This window comes from Taeniopygia guttata, chromosome 15 (genome assembly GCF_048771995.1).
Source record: "Taeniopygia guttata chromosome 15, bTaeGut7.mat, whole genome shotgun sequence".
NCBI lineage: Eukaryota > Metazoa > Chordata > Aves > Passeriformes > Estrildidae > Taeniopygia > Taeniopygia guttata.
Genome location: NC_133040.1, coordinates 5,115,170 through 5,135,373, shown reverse-complemented (window position 1 = coordinate 5,135,373; position 20,204 = coordinate 5,115,170). Strand labels below are relative to the sequence as shown.

General features: G+C 43.3%; 1 protein-coding gene across 1 annotated transcript in view; it reads left to right on the top strand.

Annotated features, from left to right (window-relative positions):
- The window catches only part of MED13L (mediator complex subunit 13L), a 168,229-nt gene that overhangs the window by 115,060 nt on the left and 32,965 nt on the right, over positions 1-20,204 (top strand). Inside the window, exons 5-14 of the mRNA XM_030286081.4 lie at positions 6,668-6,813; positions 7,936-8,130; positions 8,530-8,721; positions 12,669-12,831; positions 13,659-13,763; positions 16,034-16,762; positions 17,425-17,647; positions 18,085-18,190; positions 18,826-18,950; positions 20,104-20,203. Coding sequence (XP_030141941.4) covers positions 6,668-6,813; positions 7,936-8,130; positions 8,530-8,721; positions 12,669-12,831; positions 13,659-13,763; positions 16,034-16,762; positions 17,425-17,647; positions 18,085-18,190; positions 18,826-18,950; positions 20,104-20,203 — 2,084 coding nt within the window. The remainder of the gene's footprint in view (positions 1-6,667; positions 6,814-7,935; positions 8,131-8,529; positions 8,722-12,668; positions 12,832-13,658; positions 13,764-16,033; positions 16,763-17,424; positions 17,648-18,084; positions 18,191-18,825; positions 18,951-20,103; position 20,204) is intronic.

Sequence of the window (20,204 nt, the reverse complement as noted above, 5' to 3'; positions counted from 1 at the left end):
TGTGACCCACAGACAAATCATTTTGACTGTGCCAGTCAACCATCCAGCTGGAGTTGTGAGTCAGAGTAACTGATGGCTGTGTTATCTGAGATAAAACTGCCACAGAAAGCTTCAGTTTAAGGGAGCCCAGCATTTAAACTTTGCAGGGCTGAGCTATTAAGGAAAGGTCAGTTTATGCCTTAGGCTGAAAGAAAAGGCAATAGTTGGTTGGCGAACCTCCATCAGTGTTCGTCAGGTTCGTGCTGGAGTTTGGGGATATTAATATTCAAAAGGATTTTTTTCAGTCCTGATCTCCAGAGCACAACTGCTCATGACAGTTCTGAGGTCTGGATGGTATTTAAGAAATGCTGAGATGAACAGCACAAAAAGAGTGTTTTGGGAGATTCCACATATAAAAAGAAGCTTTTTGGGAGATTTCACATATAAGTAACATGTAACTTATTCATGTGCCATGAATAACTTATGGAGCACATTGAATGTATGAGCTTATCTGCCTGCATTCTTGTGTGAAAGGGTATCACATCTTTCATGGGAATGAATTTTTCAAAGGACCCATTTCAGACTCTGTGTTGAAACACAGTGCTTCAGACAGAGAGAGAGATGGCAGGAGGGTGATAACAGCAGGGATTTTAGAAGCTTTATATGCAATTTTTCCTGATGTGTTGGTATTTTGAGTATGCTAAAGCAAGAAATATTGCATCCATTCTGACAGTCTTCTAGTTAATTATAATCCATTTCGTAGTTTTCACCAGCTGGTACTATTGTTTTTAGAATACCTGGTAATGCTATGGACATATATCTTAAAAAGCTCAGAATTTACAGTGAAAAATATGTGTTTGTTTTGGCATTAACCTGAAAATAACTTTAATAACCTCCATGTTTCTTTTTTGGTATGCATTTATATAGTATTTTAAAGTCTATATCCTGCAGTACAATAGAAATATGGTCACAGCAACTTCTGTGTTTTCTAAATAGGGCAGGACCCAGTGTCTCATCTCTATAAATTTTAATTCCTAATTAATATAATAAACTTGGAGAATCACTTTTTAGTACTGACATCTTAAATAATTCAAAATAGTTGTAGTCTCAATCAGCACTGCTCTGAGGTGTGGCACAAATGTAACAAATAATGGACTCAGTAATCCTCAGTGCCTTGAGCTACATGGTGTGGTACAGTCCTGACTGCATCACTCACCATCCCTCTGCCAAGGGGGAATATTCACTGGGATTTCACTGCAGGAAATTTATTTCAGAGATCCAGGAGACCAAATACTGAACATTGCTTCAATACAGTGTAAAAATATGGTTATTTCTATGTGTAGTTTCCAGGGCAAACATGGGACGGCTGTTGCTGCAGAACCTGTTCCTCCCTGCAGGAGCTGTGGGGTAAAGCTCTGCTTCCCTAAGGTTCAAACTCCTCAGCAGGAGCACTGAGGCCACTGTCACTGTGGTATTTACTCACAGCCAAAGCTGTTCTGCTGTTCTGCATCTCCAAAAAGTCCCAAACCCGGAGCTCTCCCAGCCTGAGACATGGGGATAAGCCAGGGCAGGAAATGGGACCAATTTGTCCTGTGCTCCCATCAAAGGTCACAGACGCTGGATGTCACCTTGCCTCCAGCACAGGCTTGATGTGGGTCTTGTTCCAAGTGATCCTGCAATGGAATGAATTACTGCTCAGAATGGGCTGGTGGGATGTGCAGCATCTCCCCTGGACTCGTGCAGGTGCTGCTGTTCTTAGCCTGTCAAACTGCAGGTTGATGGATCCATTGAAGGAATAAATCCCCCGAGTCTCCCAGGCTGGCAGCCCATCCTGTAAATCCTATAAATATGCACACATTTATACACAGGGGAGGGTGGCAGGTTGCTGGAGATGGGATCAGGGAGGGAATCCTGTTAGGGAGGTGTGTGTTGGCCTTGGCAAGAGCTTTGCTGGTGACAACCGAGCCAGTGTTGAGACAATAAGTCTGTAACACAGCAAGTGTTTAGATAATGTTATCTAAACGCTTGCTGCATTGTGAAACTGTTATCTTATTGCTTTACTTCACTACTGGAAAAACATTAAAGGCACTTAATATGTATACAAAGTTTCTGTCTGTGCATCTCATACATTTTTTAAAAATCCAACTGAATATGTGAGACAACAAATGGACTTGTAGGTACAATTATTAAAGATCTGGTAGTTTTGGCAACTGATGTTCTGTTCCCTGGTCTTCTTTTTATTTCTTTGAGTTGGGGAAGAGAAAGAGATAACAAAATCAAGAGAAAAGGAGTCATTGCCAAAGCAATATGATTTAATCTGCAGTTTGGCCTCCTGTATTCTTATTCAGTGCCATACAAAAACTAGTAACTTTGGGCAGTGATACATAACCAGACATCAGTTTCCCTTCTTCATGAGCCAGCAGTGTGTTCGCCTGAAGAAAAGTTGTTTCAGGTGCTGTGATATAATTGTTCATTAGCCCTGGGACAAGCTCCAGCTGCTGGGCAGTGTCAGCCCTCAGCCTGTTCTGGCTCCTGCACACAGAGAATGCTGGGTTCAGTCGGGCAGGGAGTCCTTGCTTCCCAGGGATTGATGTGTGGACTGACAGAGCCCCAGGCAGGGTCCAGGTTGGTGTTTCCATATTTCAGTGTGGATCTGTGTCTGGGGACACAGCAGAGAGAACCTGGCTGTGGGGGTCCCATGCTGATGCAGAAATGGGGGCTGGGTGCTCCTGGGAGGCTGTGGTGTCCAGAAAACTCTGGAGTCTCATGCCTGGAAATGCTTTCCTTTTAGCTTTAGCTGTGGGTTTGAATGTGTGATTTCCCCTAAGGGCCAGAAAGTGGCCTGGCCTTTTTTATTTGCTGCTCCAGATACCCCTCTGCTCTCTTGGTGTGTGTGAGGAAGATTTCTCTGCTAACACAGTGGCCTGCCAGGGCCCTGGAGCTCCTGCCTGGACCATGGTGTGCCCTGGAGGATCTGGGAGTGCATCCCTGCCCTCAGCTGAGGGGAGTGCCTAACTGGGCACTGGCACATTTAAGGCCACTCTGCACTGGGACTGAGGCTCTGCCTTCTCTAAAATCAGAGCAGGCAGCCTTTCTTCTCTTCTCTTAGTGGGAGCCTGTTCAGGCTTCAGTTCAGGGAGCTCAGGCTTCTCTGGGGATATTTATTTCCAGCATATTTAAGAAGAGGTGATTTACATACTGGGCTGTTAATTTATTGTAGTGTTGGGAATGTTATTGACTGTAGGGATATCCAGGTGATGCTATCTTCTGCCCAGACTCCACTGTGACCTGCTCCTGCCCTGTTGCTTTAGCAACTTTAAAGGAAAGTATTTTATTTTGCACTCACTCTTCTGTTTCAAATTTGCCTTTTGATGCCCTCTTTTTTGTAATCCACATCAAACAAGTGATTTGACAGTTTTCCTAATGCCTGTGCCTTGCTGCTGCCTCTTTTCTGACACCAGACTTGATGAAGCTATTTTGGGGTAACTGTGATTTCAGGGCTTTTAGATCCCAGTCTTAACTTTGAGGAAAATTAAAGCAGCTGTACAATTTATTGGTCAGAAAGTACAATTAATCATACACAGTCAGTGGCTTGGTGGACAAGTGCTTAATAAGTAAAGGAGAAACAAGAGGTTGTCTGCAGCCTGGAGAGCAGAGTACGGGAGCTCAAGCTCCTCTGTAGAGAAATAAATATTTAAAAATGCTCAGCCCTGAAACTTTTCTAAAAATAGGATGAATATGTACAAATATAGGATTCTTAAATTTTCACTGTGTTTTTCTAAGGAACCTTTAGTGTCAGTCCTGGCATCTGGCTCTCAACTGCACTTTCCAGGTGTGTCAGAGATTGCAGTGTTTGAGACAAAGCAAGCTTAGACACTGTGCACTGCATGGCAGCAAGGGGTTTTCAGGGATGGTTTCAAGTCCTTCAAATAATAAGGATAAAATTCATACCATAAAACTATCGTTTTAATATCTCTCTAATAAGAAAAAGAATCAGTTGTGTTAAATTAATTTTTTTGTAGCATCTTCTTCCCCAGATCCCAAAGTAATTGTTACTGGCAGTTTGATTTCCACATTTGTGGTATATTTTGAAATCTGTGGGGTGCAGTTTAACTTTATACAAGATACACATTAGTAAATACATTCCAAACTGTTAGGAATTGCAGTATCTTGACATTTTTTTCATGTGCAGTTTGAATGCAGAACAGTACAGTTTCCACTGGGTATTTATCCAGACCTTCCTAAAAATGGAAACAACACCTAAATCCATCAGTTGTTCTCCTTTCTCTGCCAATGTTGTGGAGTTTAAATGTAGTCAGGTTTTCATAATCCTCATCTGATTTTTTATATGTAAGTAAATGTAATATAATATTGTTTTCTTTAAGTCATTTATAGTAACTGAGGAATTTGCATTCATAAAGTTTATAGGAAGTCCTAAATATTGCATTGCCAAGGTATTCAGCTACATTTTTAGGCATCTCAAAAGTTATTTGAGGTAATTAAGGTCCCAGAGGTAATGCCTGAAAGACAGATAATGTCAGCTGCAGGTGTGCCAGCAGCTCCACCAGCTCTGGTCTGAAGGAAAGCACTGCTGGACTGAGTGAGCTTTGTTGTACTCTTTCTAGAGCTGGGCATGGTTTAATTTGGATCCAGTGCTAGAAATGATCCATCTTTCACTGATAAAGTCCTTATTGCTGGGCGTGAGCAGTAACATTCATTACTGTTGTTCTTTAATCTGGCATCCAGGGAAGAGAAATGGGCTGATACTGTGTTTGTACACCTCTTCCCCCCATAATTAGTTGTCTGTACTCTTAGTCTGAAGCTATCTAATTCTGTGATCTCAATTAGTAATTCTTTTGTTAGATGATTCTCATTTGAAAGTTAGTGGCATGCATTGCCTGCCCTCCAAAACCAAACAAATATTTTGACTTTCAAGCTCTGATTTGGTGTATTCTTTATCCTCACAGTGTTTATGGGCAGCTGTGAGTGTTGCATAAGATTCCACATGATTTGTTCATGCCAGAGCACTTTGCAAGACACTTGAGAGGGTCCCTGGATGGTCCCAATTTTTTCCCTTCAGTTTAATAGCAGCCAAGCAAGACCCAGTTAAATCCTGTAGGAAGCTTGCAGAATCCAGAGCGTTTCTGTGTGTATCCTACAGACAGGAGCTGAAAAAACCAGCTTTGCTCTCTGCTTTGGAAATGCTGACCTGCTGCACATGAACTCTCTGCAGACATCATCCCCACTTGATATTACACCAGACTTCTTGTGAGGTTTTTATTTATTAAAACCTATATATTAAAGGTATTCATGCTGTGTAAGGAAACTAATGGGATTGGATTAAATGATTGGACTTTGCTGTAACTTTGTATTTCCTGTATGTATAGAAATCCACTATTCAGGATGTTTAATTACATTAATTGATTTGCTTTTATTCTTGGAGCAGGACAGAAATACCTGGAGGCTGACCCATTTTGTCCCATGTCCTGTTCCCTCCCTTCTCCCCCATGTAATTTAACAATCCATTTACCACTTCGTCACTGAGGATTACTGAAATTTCTTTCCTTTGTGAAAATTGAAACGTAATGAAACCTTTTATTTAGTGGAATTATTGTTACAAAGTCCTTCAGAATCGTGGATGGCAGCATCAGGAAGTGTGGCTGTTGCCTGTTGTTTCAGTAACCTTTTCTTTCCAGATTTTTCATAGCTGAACTTTTTCTTCTGGTCTGTCCTTATGGTAGGATTTGAGGCTCACAGAAGAGTAACTTGGGCTACAGGATGACAACTTACTCTGCCCAATGTGTGGAATCATTCAGAGATTTAGTGAGATTAGAGCAGCTCCCAGTTTTAGACCATCAGTGCCTTTGTTTAAAAACAACTGGCAGCAGTAGCAGAGCAGTTGGTTAACCTAAACGCTGAAGTGAAATGGTTGTAATTGCCTCTGGTTTTTCGTCTTGGTGCAGGTAGTGAGAGCTGTGTGTAAAACACAGGTCCCGTTAGGGCTGGCCCTGTGCCAAAGCCAACACCCATAAAACTGGACAGAAAAATCTCTGCACACTTACTGCAGCTCTGTACATTTTTAGTTTATTAAAATGAGGATTAAAAACATGAAATGTGCTTTGTTTTCTTTTTTTTCTTGTGACTTTGTAGCAAGGAATATTTAAGCAAATGCTTTGCTGTAATGTGAGTCACTCTGTGGATAGAATGAAGTGAAAACATTTTCAATACAGTTCATGTCAAGTTAAATTTGGTCAGCAGTGGCAAATCCATGGTTCATCTTAGGTTATTGACAACTTTCTGTAATATTCACAGCTTTTATATTTTTAAATCAAGATTATCATTGGATGTTATGCAAACATCTTTCCTATTCCTTTGTTGTTCCTTTTCTGCTGGACTTCGTTGTGGGGTCAACTTTGAAGAATTTCTAAAGACCCATAATTTTATTGCTTGAATTCTGGTTAAAATCCCATTTATTTGTAATGAAACAAGTAGGAAAACACATCCACGAGACAGCTGCCAACATTGTCACTTATTTGCCTGGTGACAGATCCCTCTGTCATATGATTACCGGCCGGGCAGTGACCCTCACAACAGGATAGGAGGCGTGTGCTTGGCCTCCGAGCTCCGAATTTCCCTCCCGGAGCCCATTAGCACCGATAAATGTTTCCTTTTGTCTCCTCTCCGGCAGTGAGCACTTGTCGTGTGCCTTCACCTTCTTCCTGCACGGGGAGAGCAACGTGTGCACGAGCGTGGAGATCGCGCAGCACCAGCCCATCTACCTGATCACCGAGGAGCACATCCAGATGGCCCAGTCCTCCCCCTCGCCCTTCCAAGGTACCGTGGGATGCTTCTCCAGAACTTGCTCTCTATTCACGTTGTTGGTAACCTCACACGCCAAACAAATCGATCAGTTCAGTTTAAAAAGAGTTAGTATTTAACAAACTCAGTACACACATGTGGTTTTCTGACATGGTTTCTCTGTGAATCCTATGTGGGTGCAAATACTGAGCTTATCTGGTTCAGGACTGCTTTTCATTCATACATTGGCAATTATTTACTGTTTTATTTTAAAAACAAGGGGTGGGTGGGTGTGAAAATGTAGCAGAAACAATGAAAAACTTTAAGCATCTGTGACTATTTATTTGCCAGTGTAAGAAATTAAACTTTTACAGAATTAAGTTGATGGCTTAGTAAATTCATAATGAAGTTTTAATGTGATGCTTTAAAAAAAAAAAAAAGAAAAACATTAAGAATTTTGAGTCATTGTATTATGCTGTCTTTATAATAGTCTGAAGTTATAATTTCAAAGCAATTAAAACAAGAAATCTTAGTAAAGTTCAACATCGAGTAAAAAACCCACCCAGAGACACATGAAATGATGATTTATAGAGATGTTAATTTGTAGAAGCTTTATGGAAAACATTTTGTGTCTACATGTAAAGCTTTGACAGAGGCTCAAGCACTTCAGTCATACATTTTATTTCAGTGAACTGAATTCATGACTCAAATAAAATACAACTAAAAGCAAAATTGAGTCAGAATGGAAATACCTGTTGTTAAGCAAGTAATTCTCCCTATTTATTGTGACTCTTCTTTATGTATTATCTATCCTTTTCACTGCTGGGAAGTCTCAAATGTTCCTGTCCTCTCTTCTTTCCATGAGTACTCATTCCTGAATGCTGTTTCACTACACTGGAGTTGCTGGAATTTCATTTGCTGTGGAAATTATGAACTCAAACTGCCACAGGGTCCCGTGTTAGCTCAGGAGGGCTCAGTGCTCTGTAGGTTTGGATTCATACCTGTGCTGGGATTTGCAGTGGCTTTCCCTGCACCCTTCAGTGCTCAGGCAGTGGAAGAGTGGCTCAGGCAGAGCTGGAGCAGCCCTGCTGTGGGACTCTTGCTTGTTCTCTTGCAGCACTGCTGAGTCCTTCAGGGCTGCTGTTTGCTGTGTTGCAGTGCTGGTGAGTCCTTACGGCTTGAACGGGACCCTGACGGGCCAGTCCTACAAGATGTCAGACCCCGCCACTCGGAAGCTGATGGAGGAGTGGCAGTACTTCTACCCCATGGTGCTGAAGAAAAAGGAAGGCATGAAAGAGGAGAAAGAGCTGGGATATGACAACGATTTCCCTGTGGCAGTTGAAGTAATTGTTGGTAAGTTTCAATATTCTGCCTGAAGGATTATTTTCCTTCCTTCCTTTTTTTGAAAAAAAAAAATAAAAAAAAATTCATCTAATTAATCAGAAAGAGCCATTATAATTTTCCTATATTCTCTTGTAGCTCTCTTGACACCAGAACATCTGAGTAGTTCTGTCGCCTCAAGCTTTTGTACTCCCTGTATCCCACATGCCATTATTCACTGGATTGAGCTACTTGTTTCAGCTCTGTACTGGTTACAGAGGGCTGGATGTATATTAGCATGGAAATTCCTTAGCTCTTTGTATTTCAGATAATAAGTTTTGTCAAATTGACATTGAAAACAAGTGGAAGTAGCTGTGATTGCTGGATATTATCAGGTGTGTCTAAGACTTGTGGTTTTCCGTCTCTCTGCAGGGGGTGTGAGGATGGTGTATCCTTCAGCCTTTGTTCTCATCTCCCAGAGTGACATCCCAGTGTCACAGAGCGCTGCCAGTGCTGCAGGCCATATAAATGTGGGACAGCAGGGGCTTGGAAGCGTGAAGGATCCTGTCAGTACCTGTGGGATGCCCCTGACTCCCCCCACCTCTCCAGAGCAGGCTGTTATGGGTAAGCAGTGGGCTGGGGAGATGGGCTCAGACTCTGGGTTTTGCTTAGCTCCTGCGGAGTGCATGTGTTAGCAGGGGCAGGGTGAAGGCAAGCAGTGGAGGAGGGTTGGGGGAAGACTTTGTAGGTCTGTGGTGAAGGAAAGCCAGTGCTGCGAACAACTCTTTACACAAAACGGGGTGAATTCAGTTCAGCTCCCTTTCCTCTGGGTACATCTGTTTGCAGTGTGGCAAAGCAACACAGACCTCTCACTACTGGGCAACCTTCTGCTTGAGCTTGGAGATTTTTTGAATCTGTTGGGCAGTGCTTACTACATTTCACAGAGCAATAGAAGTGTCAAAGACACAAAGGCCCAATAAGTTTCTGTGAGACTGTGCAGCCAGATGGGGATAAAGAATCCTTGTTATAGCCTCATTGAGGAGCTCCCAAGCTTGGCCTTTATTGGGATAGTTCTGTCACATCAACAGGGTCAGTCCTGGAATAACAGAGTCATTGAGGTTGGAACAGACCTCTAAGATCATCAAGTGCAACCTTTGAACCTTGATGCAAAGGCGAAGAAAACATGTCTGGATTCACTTGTCCATGATTAGAGCCTATAGATGAAAACAATCAAAGTATTTAGTAATTACTGCTAATAAGTCAGAATATGAGATGTAAATTCACTTGGAATGGTGTTTTTCAAAGGAACTGAGAGTTAAAATAAGCAAGAAGCCAATTAATAACGAACTGAAGGAAGATAATCGCCATTTAAATAACAATCTGTGTTTGAGTATTGATGCATATTTTAATGTGCTATTGTATTTTTAAGATTTTCAGAACCCTGTTACGCTTGTCAGTATTACAAGGGGGATTCTATTTTGGAATATTCATAAACTATCTTTTATATAGAAGTGTTCATGTTGTCCAATCTGGCAGTCACTGCTTCTGTTTGATCTCTGCTATTGTTGTTTGAGGGCAGTATGAATTTGTATCAGAGGGGTGCCTCTCCAGCAAACAATGAAAGAATTCTTTTTTATCAAAAACTGTATTAAAAAACCTTGAAAAACGGGAGAAATGGATTGGAAAAGCCTGTCATGCAGTCCAGAATCACTAATGGGACCCTTAAACTGGGTTAGTGTGAGGCACGGGAATAATACTTCAGTTCTGCCCAATGCTATTTAAAATGTGAGTTTAGTGTCATGTCCAGTTTGGAGCATGTTAAGATGTGGACAAACTGACTGGAGTCCAGGAAAGTACAGTGTGAGTGATCCTGGACTTTGCAAACAGGACCTCCAGGAAAAGATGGACAGAACTGAGGTGGTTTAGTCTGGAGGAGTGGAATTTCAAGGAGAAAAAGGATAGGCTTTTCTCTGCAACCAGTATGTAATGAATCCAAACTGGAGCAAAGTAAAACTAGGTTAAACAGGAGGAAAAACTTGCTCTGAGGAAGGATAATGAAATGTTGGAATAAACTGGCTGTTGAGAAGCTACAGAAGTTCCATTGGCAGAGGGGTGATGTGTTTTCAGAGGTTTGGTGGGGACATTTTGTAAGGTTGTTTTTAAGAAACAGATTAGTTAAATTTGTTGATCCAGCTTTAAAGCAAGGACTGGACTAGATGATCTCTTCAGTTCTCTTTTAATCATATTTTCCATAGTTGTGTCTAAAGTATGTAACAAAACAAACTGTTGCTGGAACTGGAGAATGGCGTTTTTCACCAGTGGAACCAGTCTGGGCTGCGGGGGTTGTGTGGTGGGCTCTGGTGAGGGGCTGCTGTGTCCTCCAGTCACTGTACCATTACCTGCCATAGGTATCTCTGTGTGTTCCAGGACTGTGCCAGGGACATTCATGCATGAAAATCAGTGTCTGTGTGTGAGAACAGAGTGGTGTTGCCTGCTGTGCAGTTCTGTCTCCTGTTTTGCTGTATGTTGCTGTACTGTACAGTATAAAAATACTACATAATTATAGAAAGCAATAATTAATGCATTCCAATGTAACTTGAAAGCCCTAGTAGTTCCTTGGTTATCCTCTCATGCCTCCTGTCCTTCCCTTCCCGTCAGACTTATCTTTATTTTCCTCCTGCTGTTGACATGTGATGCATGTGTCCATGCGATGTTTGTATATGCACACATTTCTTCTCCCCTTCTCCAAAGGAGAGCACATTTGCCAGTTCTGAAGTTCTGACCTGTTTGTTTTTTGATCATCTGTCAAGTTCCCACTTGTTGGAGAACATTTGAAAGCCAGGGAAGTACATGGTTAGAGGCACAAGCCTCAGTATGGCCTGGGGTTTCCATGTTTGACTTTACAAAAAGATAATCAGGGAAGATCTAACTGGAGAAAGAAATACATAACATGAAGAATGAAAGAAGATGTAGGGTTAGGCAGCTTGTGCGCCATTTCAGTTGTTGTGTTGTGCAAGTCACCTGGTGGTAAGCAGCAGGATTCCCTGTTAGCTGCAGTGATGTGCAGCACTGAGTCCCTTCAGCACTTCACACTTGAGGCTGCTTGGATTGCGTCAGCAGGAGCACGAAGTGTTCTGTACCCTGGTGTGACCTTGTGAAAATGCAGCATATCCCTCCTTGCTGTTCCAGCCCAGAGCAGGGACTCCTGCCCGGGCCAGTGGACCCAAAGCTCCCTCTGCTGCTGCAGCTCGGGCTTGGCAAGATGGATGTGCTGGAGTTCAGTTCAGCTAAACAGAAACACATTGCAGGGCAGGAAAGAAGCATCTGCTTGTACAATAGCGGGTAAAAGCTGCTGCATCACAGGAAGGAATGGAGTGGAGAGAGTTTTCAGGCTCTCAAACATGTTGAAGTAATGTCTTCATTTGTTATCTCTTTGATAATCATCAGAAAATACATACTGAGAATATCATATGCTGTGTTAATAGTGTATCTACTGGTGATAATCTGTTGGAAATTTCTGTAGTAGTGTAGATCTCAACTGGAAAATCTCAGCAAAGCCAGTTCTGATTCTAGTATTTCAATTCAAGCATATTGTAAAGAAATGGCGCAGAGTCCCAGAGTGATTTATGGGTTGGAAAGGACCTCAGCCTCAATCCACCTGCCATGGGCAGGGACACCTTCCACTATCTCAGCTTGCTCCAAGCCCTGTCCAGCCTGGCCTTGGACACTGCCAGGGATCCAGGGGCAGCCACAGCTTCTCTGGGCACCCTGTGCCAGGGCCTCCCCACCCTGCCAGGGAACAATTCCTTCCCAATCTCCCATCCATCCCTGCCCTCTGGCACTGGGAAGCCATTCCCTGTGTCCTGTCCCTCCATCCCATGTCCCCAGTCCCTCTCCAGCTCTCTTGGAGCCCCTTTAGGCCCTGCAAGGGGCTCTGAGCTCTCCCTGGAGCCTTCTCTTCTCCAGGTGAGCACCCCCAGCTCTCCCAGCCTGTGTCTGTAGGAAAGCATCAGTGATCCATTAATTTCCTCAGTGAGGTTTAATATTGAGTATAAAGAACTGATTCTTGCTTTGAAATAGTCTACATAAATTATTAGTTTTCTTAATAGATGCTTTTAGGACTATCCATATTACAGTAAATTTCATCTTTAAAGCAACTCACCAAAGACTATATAAATTCAAGTTTAACATATAAGATAATAATGAAAAAGCTTTATCTTCACTATTTCTTAGTGATTCAGTCCAGGGCTGTAGGGGCCATCTAAAGTACCTCCATTTGTTAGGGAGTGTATTTTTTATAGATACGTGGAGATATATAATATACAGAGTGGAGTGTGTCACACCACGTGAGGTCCAGTACTTGCACAATTCTATTGCCCATGTCTCTGGTACAATCCAGTGCCATCAAAGGGAGTGTTGCTTTGAAATGTGTTTTGTATGGATGCTCTGAGCATTCCCCAGTGAATGTGTACATTGGTGTAGTCAGCAGCCTGCTAAGAGACTTCCAGGAAAAAATAGCAAGTGACGATATGAAGAACAGTTCTGACATTAATGCTTTATTTCTCTTGCAGGAGAAAGTGGCTGCTCTCAGAGCAGCATCAGCCATCCAGCTGTGCAGGAGGGGACAGTCAGTGTCCACAGTCCAAAGAAATCAAGCAAGATTACTCCCAAATTTCACAACCGTATTGTTCACCGTGTGTGGAAAGAATGCATCCTCAACAGGGCGCAGTCCAAGTATGGCAGCAGTCCTCATGCTTTGCTTATTTATAACACATAATATACAATACTAAAATTGTCATAGTTTGCCTTAATGTTAGTATTCCTTTGCCACCAATCAGAGCTAACAATGCTGAACAGCATTATCAAAGAAAATGTTTTATTATCAAAGAAAGTTTGTCCCTCTGTTCAGCTGAGAGCTCTTGACACTTCCCACTGAATTTGCAGTTGTGTACCCTAATGGTGACAGTCCTTGAGGCCACACATCCATAGGATGTGCCTTCAGTCAAGTGCTCTCAGATTTAGAGATGACAGCTTCTACCTCCTGTGGTAGTTACAACACTGAAAACTGGGTGACTGCAGAACAGATTGTATATATTTGATATTTACGGTTCTAAGGGGAGTATTTGTGAAGCATTACATGAGTTGGACTAAAATTTCAACTGACAAGAGTGTATAAATTGATGTTAGTATCATAGACCTTTAGGAGATTTAAAGTGTATCATGGCATGGTGAGTCCTGAAATACTTATTTTCATTTTTTCCTATTTCCACGCAATTTCCTCATTTGATATGTCAGACTAATTCCCAGAAACAGTTTAAATTGCTTTCCCCTTGTTTCTTGTGCTCAGACTCCAGACAGAGCTGTCTAACACAGAGCTGAGACCTCCCTCCTACATAAATCAAACTGTAAATTTAAGGAGTAGTGGAGGGATCTGCTGTCAATTTCAAAGATCAGGTAGAAGGAAGTAATTTATCTGAGGAGAACATATATGAATTATGTACATTTAAAAAATTTTATTCTTCAAAAGGTGGTGATTACTAAAATAATTTTCTCTTCTTCAGGAGGAATCAAATTACAACTGCAAATTTGGAGGAGGAAGTTCCTAACAATAGTGTTTCATGGGATTTTGTGGATCCAGTCCAAAGAGTCAGTTGTTCTTGTTCCAGGTGAGCTTTGAAAAGAATAAACATTTGTCATGTTGTGAGAGCTCTGCTTAATTCAGACAGAGGTGCACTTACAGAAGGGAGTTATGCTTTAGCTGAGACAAGAGGAAATTGTGATATCAAACCTGTGATCACATTTGCGGGTTGTACCTGCCTCTCAGCCCACTGTCACTAGCAGGAGCCAATCCAAGTTGAAAAATTACCGGTATTGGGGCCAGGATTACTCCAACTGTTCCCATTCATAGGGAACTCATCCTGCAGCTCTGAAAAGCTTTGGTTAAGTGGTTACGGATCTGCCTAAATTTGTGATCATCCTGATATTTGGAGGAAGAGGGAAAACATCCCTACAAATCAGTTCATGTGCCTCTGGTCAATCTGCCATGGCACCAAACCCATGCAAGGGAATATGAAACCTTTGCAGCCTGGTCACCCACTGTCACTGGATCAGAAAGAATTCACAGCTCACTCACACAAACACTTTGGGAGGTTTATTAAAGTTATCTGTCATCTTTGGGTGGTTAGAATTCCAGAACTTCTCACTCAGGAAAGGCAAACTATCATCACCAATATACTTAACCATTCTTAAAACTGTCAGAGAGATGTTTCAGGGCTAGAAAAAGCCCCCAGTTTGCAGTGAAATAGTCCTGTGAAACACTTCTACTGAAATTCTTAATTCCCAAGGTCGCCATCTACTTGGAAGATAGGTGATAAAACCACTTTGACCAAAAGAAGTTATTCCTTAAGCATGCAGTTCTTCTTTGTGTAGTCAGAGGCAGGGATGAAGGCACTGTTCATCCTACAAGGGTGGAATGTTCAACCTGGAGATTCCCTGCTCTATCCCAAGTGAGAGGATGCTTTCTGCAGCTCTTCCCCCCTCATTATACACATTGTTTGTGCTTACAGACTCAAGAATTTGGAACAGCTACATGTTTTGTCAGAATGCCAAGTGTTTCCTGTGGAAAACTGAGGTCTAGCTTTACCTGGAAAGCATGGGATGAATAGTGGGCAGTGGGATCCTGGTTCTGTGGATAGGTTCAGCTGCACTTGGAGTTTCACAGTCTGTTCATCCCTCCAGTGATAACGGCATCATGCTGGAGTTGGTAAACACAGCAGCTGGGAAATGGAAACATCACCCTTAAAATGAAGGCAGTACCTGATTTCAAGCAGCAATAGTGTTTTCTGTGTAGCTGCAGAACCTGAGCAGCGACTGGTATTTAGAAATTGAGTCATTTCTGTGCCCATTCCATGTACTGGATAAATGTCAGGATATGATCTTAGATCTGGAGTCTCAAAGGGCTGTCTGGTACTCAGCATCAAATTCAGTCTCCTGCAGACCCAGCTTGGTGTGTGAAGAGCAGAATGTTTAAAATAGTTCTCTGCAGTCAGTTAAAATATGGTGAATGATGGAGAATTGAGGCAATGAAATGTTACAAGAACATTCTTAAGGCAAATCTCCAGTTACCAGGGCATTAGCTGCACATTAGGGTGATTGCAGGCACAGACCATCTGCTGCTGCAGGGAATTTGCAGCGTGTCCTGGGAACAGCAAAGCCCTGCAGAAAGCTGGGATAACCCCACACAGCCTGGATGCTTCCAGGGAACAGGGACAGCAAGCACAAACTGCAGCAACTGCACCTGTAGACAGGGTTGGGTGTCTCCAATGTAGCCCACTTCACTTGTGATCATGTGGGTTATCTTTTTAAATAAAAAGCACGTTACATGTTTTGAAATGGGTTTTTGTTGTCCTATTGTTCACAGAATAGGGATGGAGTGATTAATTCTGAAATGGTATTTATTTTTAAACAGATTTCAATGTTAAGCAGAAATACATCTTTCAATTTCTATTTTGCTTAATAAAATCAAATAAACAGCTAAACAAAAAGCCCTTAACAACAAAAAATACCAGTAAAATTATGAGCAGAGTTATATCCCTGTTGTCACATCTTTGGAAATCATCATCAGTATGATGAAAATACTTTTTAACAGGACCTGAAACACTGAAATTCAATGCTGTGCTTCTCAGTCTCAAAGATACTTGGTACAAAGTCAAGAAAGCCATATGAAGCCAGTAATAAGTTTGTATGTTACTGCATTATTTTGTTTTGAAAATTTCAAAGTATTTATTCAGACTTCCTCCATCAGGCAGAAATTAAAAGCCTGTTAAAAGATCAGGAGCAGACAGGAGGTTTCTCAGTGCTGTTCTTTGGGTTTGCTTTCCCTCGGGGTCGGTAACTGCCCAGAGCATGCAGTGAGTGGTTTCTCCTCCTTCTCCAGGCACAAGGTGTTCAAGCAGCGCTGCACCGGTGCCTCGGGCCGGCCCCCAACGCTGCCCCAGCCCGGCTTCACCGTGGGGACGGCGGCGGCCTCGGCACTGCCCCCTCCTGCCTCCTCAAAGCACAAAACCACCGAGCGGCAGGACAAGGGAGAGAAGCTGCAGAAAAGGCCCCTGATGCCCTTCCACCATCGGCCCTCGATGACTGAAGAGCTGTGCATGGAGCAGGACACGGCCGGGCAGAAGCTGGGACTGGCCGGGATGGAGTCCTCGTTGGAAGTCCCCAGTTCCAGGAAATACGAGAAGCCGCTCTCGCTACCTGCTAGAAATGCAAGCAAGCAAATTAATATGAATCCTATGGATTCACCCCATTCCCCCACTTCCCCTCTGCCTCCCACCCTGAGCCCCCAGCCCAGAGGTCAGGAGGCAGAGAACCTGGACCCCCCTTCCGTTCCTGTGAACCCAGCACTCTATGGCAGCGGGCTGGAGCTGCAGCCACTGCCCAGCTTAGATGACAGGACAGTCCTGGTGGGACAGAGGTTACCTCTGATGGCAGAGGTCAGTGAGACAGCCTTGTATTGTGGCATAACTCAGAGCAACGAGGCCGTGGATGTGTGGAGGGCCTATAGTGTCCCTTCAAGTGACGATCCTGAGTTCCGGCCGCCGGAGCTGCCGTGTGAGAGGTATGATGGCAGGATGGAGGTCAACCCCGACAGCACTGCACTGAAAAGGTGAGAGGGCACACTGAGAGGGGAGCTGGGCAGTTCTAATCATCACCAAACTCTAATGTCCGCTTTTCAACTGAGAAAGGCTAAGGCTTCACCACCACAGATGTTGCAGAGAGCACCAAATAGTTAAATAGAAACACTCTAGTGCAGGATGCTGGCCTTTTCCATATCTGGCTTTCTGTTGGACACTGCAAGAACTGATCAATCTTTTTGTAACCTATTTTTGTATTTTATGCTAGCCTAAAAATTATATAGCATTTTGATAATGCATTTTAAAAAATGCACCAGAGAGAGTAGTTAATGAAAATGGTTAGGAAAAATTAATTGAGGAAGAGTTATTGAGTTAAAAGATTATTGGGTTTGGTAATTACAATGGAGTTTGCTTGGCTGAAAAGGGTTTCAGCCTGAAAAACATAGCCTGGGAAGGCTGGACTTCACAGTGTTTTCATTTATACAGTGAAAAAATTGATTCTTGTTTCATTGTCCCAAAGTAGGTCTTAATACAGTAAGGTGTTTAATGTTTAAATGTATCCAATACATGCTTTATTTGAGGAAAAACACATTTCTACTTGATCAAGGGGGACGGAGTGAGCCATGGACTGTGTTTGTGTGACAGCTGCAGATCATGCTGGTTTTGTTTCATGTTGGCTTTATTTTCACTTCAGGTTCTTAGCACAACCTAATAAACGGTTTAAAATTTTGGAAGAGCATAAACCAGTGCAGACCTTGAACTATCTTGACCCCTTGCCTCTACTACAACCCCCGGGAGAAGGCTGGGGAGACACCAGTGATCCTTACACCTTCGAAGATGGAGACATCAAATACAGTTTCACTGTCAATAAAAAATGCAAACTTGGGGCTGAGAAGGATCCTTTGAAAAAGAACAAGGTAAGGTGTAAATCCAGTCTTTGGCATTAATGTTCTTGTGGGATTTATCCTGTAGTGCACAGTGTTTGCTCTTCAGCTCTCTGGAAGACACAAGTCTGTTCCGCGGAACAAAATCAGACATGTATATATTTATATTTAATTAAAAAAATATTATTTTATATTGTCACCTGTATGATGCTCCTTATGTATCTTATCCTTTAAGGAGCTTTGGTGTTGGTGTTTGGCTGTGCAAGCAAACATTCTAAAAGATGTTTTTTCCTGGAGAATTTGAGGTGGTTAATTACCTGGACTGGCTGTCAGAGTTCAATGATGTCCATGGAATCCTTTGTAAATCTTATATTTAACTTAGATCCCTGAGTCTGGCTGGACATAAGAAAACATTTGTTCTTACATTGCTTAAATTCATAGCCATAAAATCTCTTTGATTTTTTGTATAGTCAGAAGATGGAATTGGTTCCAAGGAAATCCCCCCAACAGGCCATTCCACATCAGTTCCTGACGGAAAAGATGCCATGTCCATTTTCAGTTCTGCTCCTAAAACTGGTGAGTTAAAGCTCTTTGATTAGGTCTGCAAAGTAAAAATACCTATAAGCCATGGCATCTGGAGGGAAAAATCACATCTAAACTTTTGTCTATAACATCAGAGATACAGGCAGCTCCCAGGTTGGAAAAAACTTGGTTTTACTTGTCCTTTTTATAAAAACGATATATTTTTTAGACTATTAAATTAACAGCAGCAGCTCCTTCCTTGTTTCTCAGCTGACCCACGGTGGTTGCTGCTCAGCCCGCAAGGCTCCAGCAGAGCAGAGTGCTCAGTGCTGCGGGGCAGAGGCGCTCCCGTGTCCCTGCCCCTGCTCCAGTGTCCCTGCTGCCGTGTCCCTGCTCCCGGGTCCCTGCTCCCGGGTCCCTGCCCCTGCTCCCGGGTCCCTGCCCGCGCTCCCGTGTCCCTGCCTCTGCTCCCGGGTCCCTGCTCCCGTGTCCCTGCCCCCGTGTCCCTGCCCGTGCTCCCGGGTCCCTGCTCCCGTGTCCCTGCCCGTGCTCCCGGGTCCCTGCTCCCGTGTCCCTGCCTCTGCTCCCGGGTCCCTGCTCCCGTGTCCCTGCCTCTGCTCCCGGGTCCCTACTCCCGTGTCCCTGCCCGCGCTCCCGGGTCCCTGACTGTGCTCCCGTTCGTGCTGCAGACCCGCGGCAGGACAGCGCTGCCGGCAGGGCCGGCTCCGGCAGCCTCACCCAGGTCACCGATCTGGCCCCGTCCCTGCACGACCTCGACAACATCTTCGACAACTCCGACGAGGATGAGCTTGGGGTGAGTCCTTGTGGGGATGGGTGTTCTGTAGGCCAAGAAACGGACTCCTAGTGGGAATGAGTATCCCTAATAGATGGGGGAGAGAGAGAGAGTTTCCAGGTAGGCAGGCTTGGATTTTAGCTTGGAGTTTTGCTCCTTGCTGGCAAAGAGAGAGATCCTTCGGGAGATCTGTCCTGCTTGGACAGGCTGTAAGGAGCTTCCATAGGGAGAGCAATGCCATTTTTTTATAAATCCATTATATCTAGTTCTGTGTCCTGGACTTCAGTCAGTTCTGACTTCAGTCAGAACCTTTTGTTTGACAATTTTGGTGGAAAAGAGCCAAGTTTTATTAATTGGTGATGGATTCTTTTACCTTGTCTGAGAACCTGCCAAAAAAAAAAAAAATTCAGTCTTACAGGATTCTGATTCCTGTAATTCTCTGAGTCATGTTCCTTCATATTCCTCCAAGCACTTTATTTCAGTGCAAAGAGAAATAGTTGTTGCATGTTAGGAAGTACAGAGGGAAATGCGTATTTATATCAGTTATGAGGGGTGGTAAATTGCAAAGATCTGGATAGGCACTATCTTTAAGCATAATCTAATACAATCATAATGATACAGAAGGTGGTCTTAAAGTGACTGTTAGTAGTTAAAATCTTTAAAAGTCTTATGCCTTGTTCTTGGCAGGACTTTATAAGTGCACCAATTTCCTTATTGTGGTTCCACACAAACTGCACTTCATATGCCACAGTTAATATGCAAATCTACCAGACTGTTCTGTCAAAATAAAAAATTTCTTCTCTGAAGTTGCCCTGGACAGCCCCAAGGCTTTTCCTGCCTTAACATTTGCCTGTGTTGGGCTTACTCTCAGTGTCATAGTCCCATTACTACTTTGGAGTAATCCAAACAGAGAAATAAATAGAGCAGTCACATGAATTTCAAGCATTTTGAATATAACTTGTATGTGCATAGAACTATAAAAATACATAGTTATATGTATGTGTCAATTTATGAGGGGATACATAGACAGCCAAATATGTCTTTTTGTTTTTAGTATTGAAAGAGGGGAAAAAATCCAGATTCCTTGGGGGCACAGGTGGGGGAGAAGCAGCCAGTCAGTGCTGTGTGGGGGCACTGAGGTGTCAGGCTGTGCTGACTGTGTTTGCTGTTGCAGGCCGTGTCCCCAGCCCTGCGCTCCTCCAAGCTGCCGGCAGCGGGCTCCGAGGAGCGGCCGCTGGGCAAGGACAGCCGGACTGCGGTTCCCTACCCGCCCAG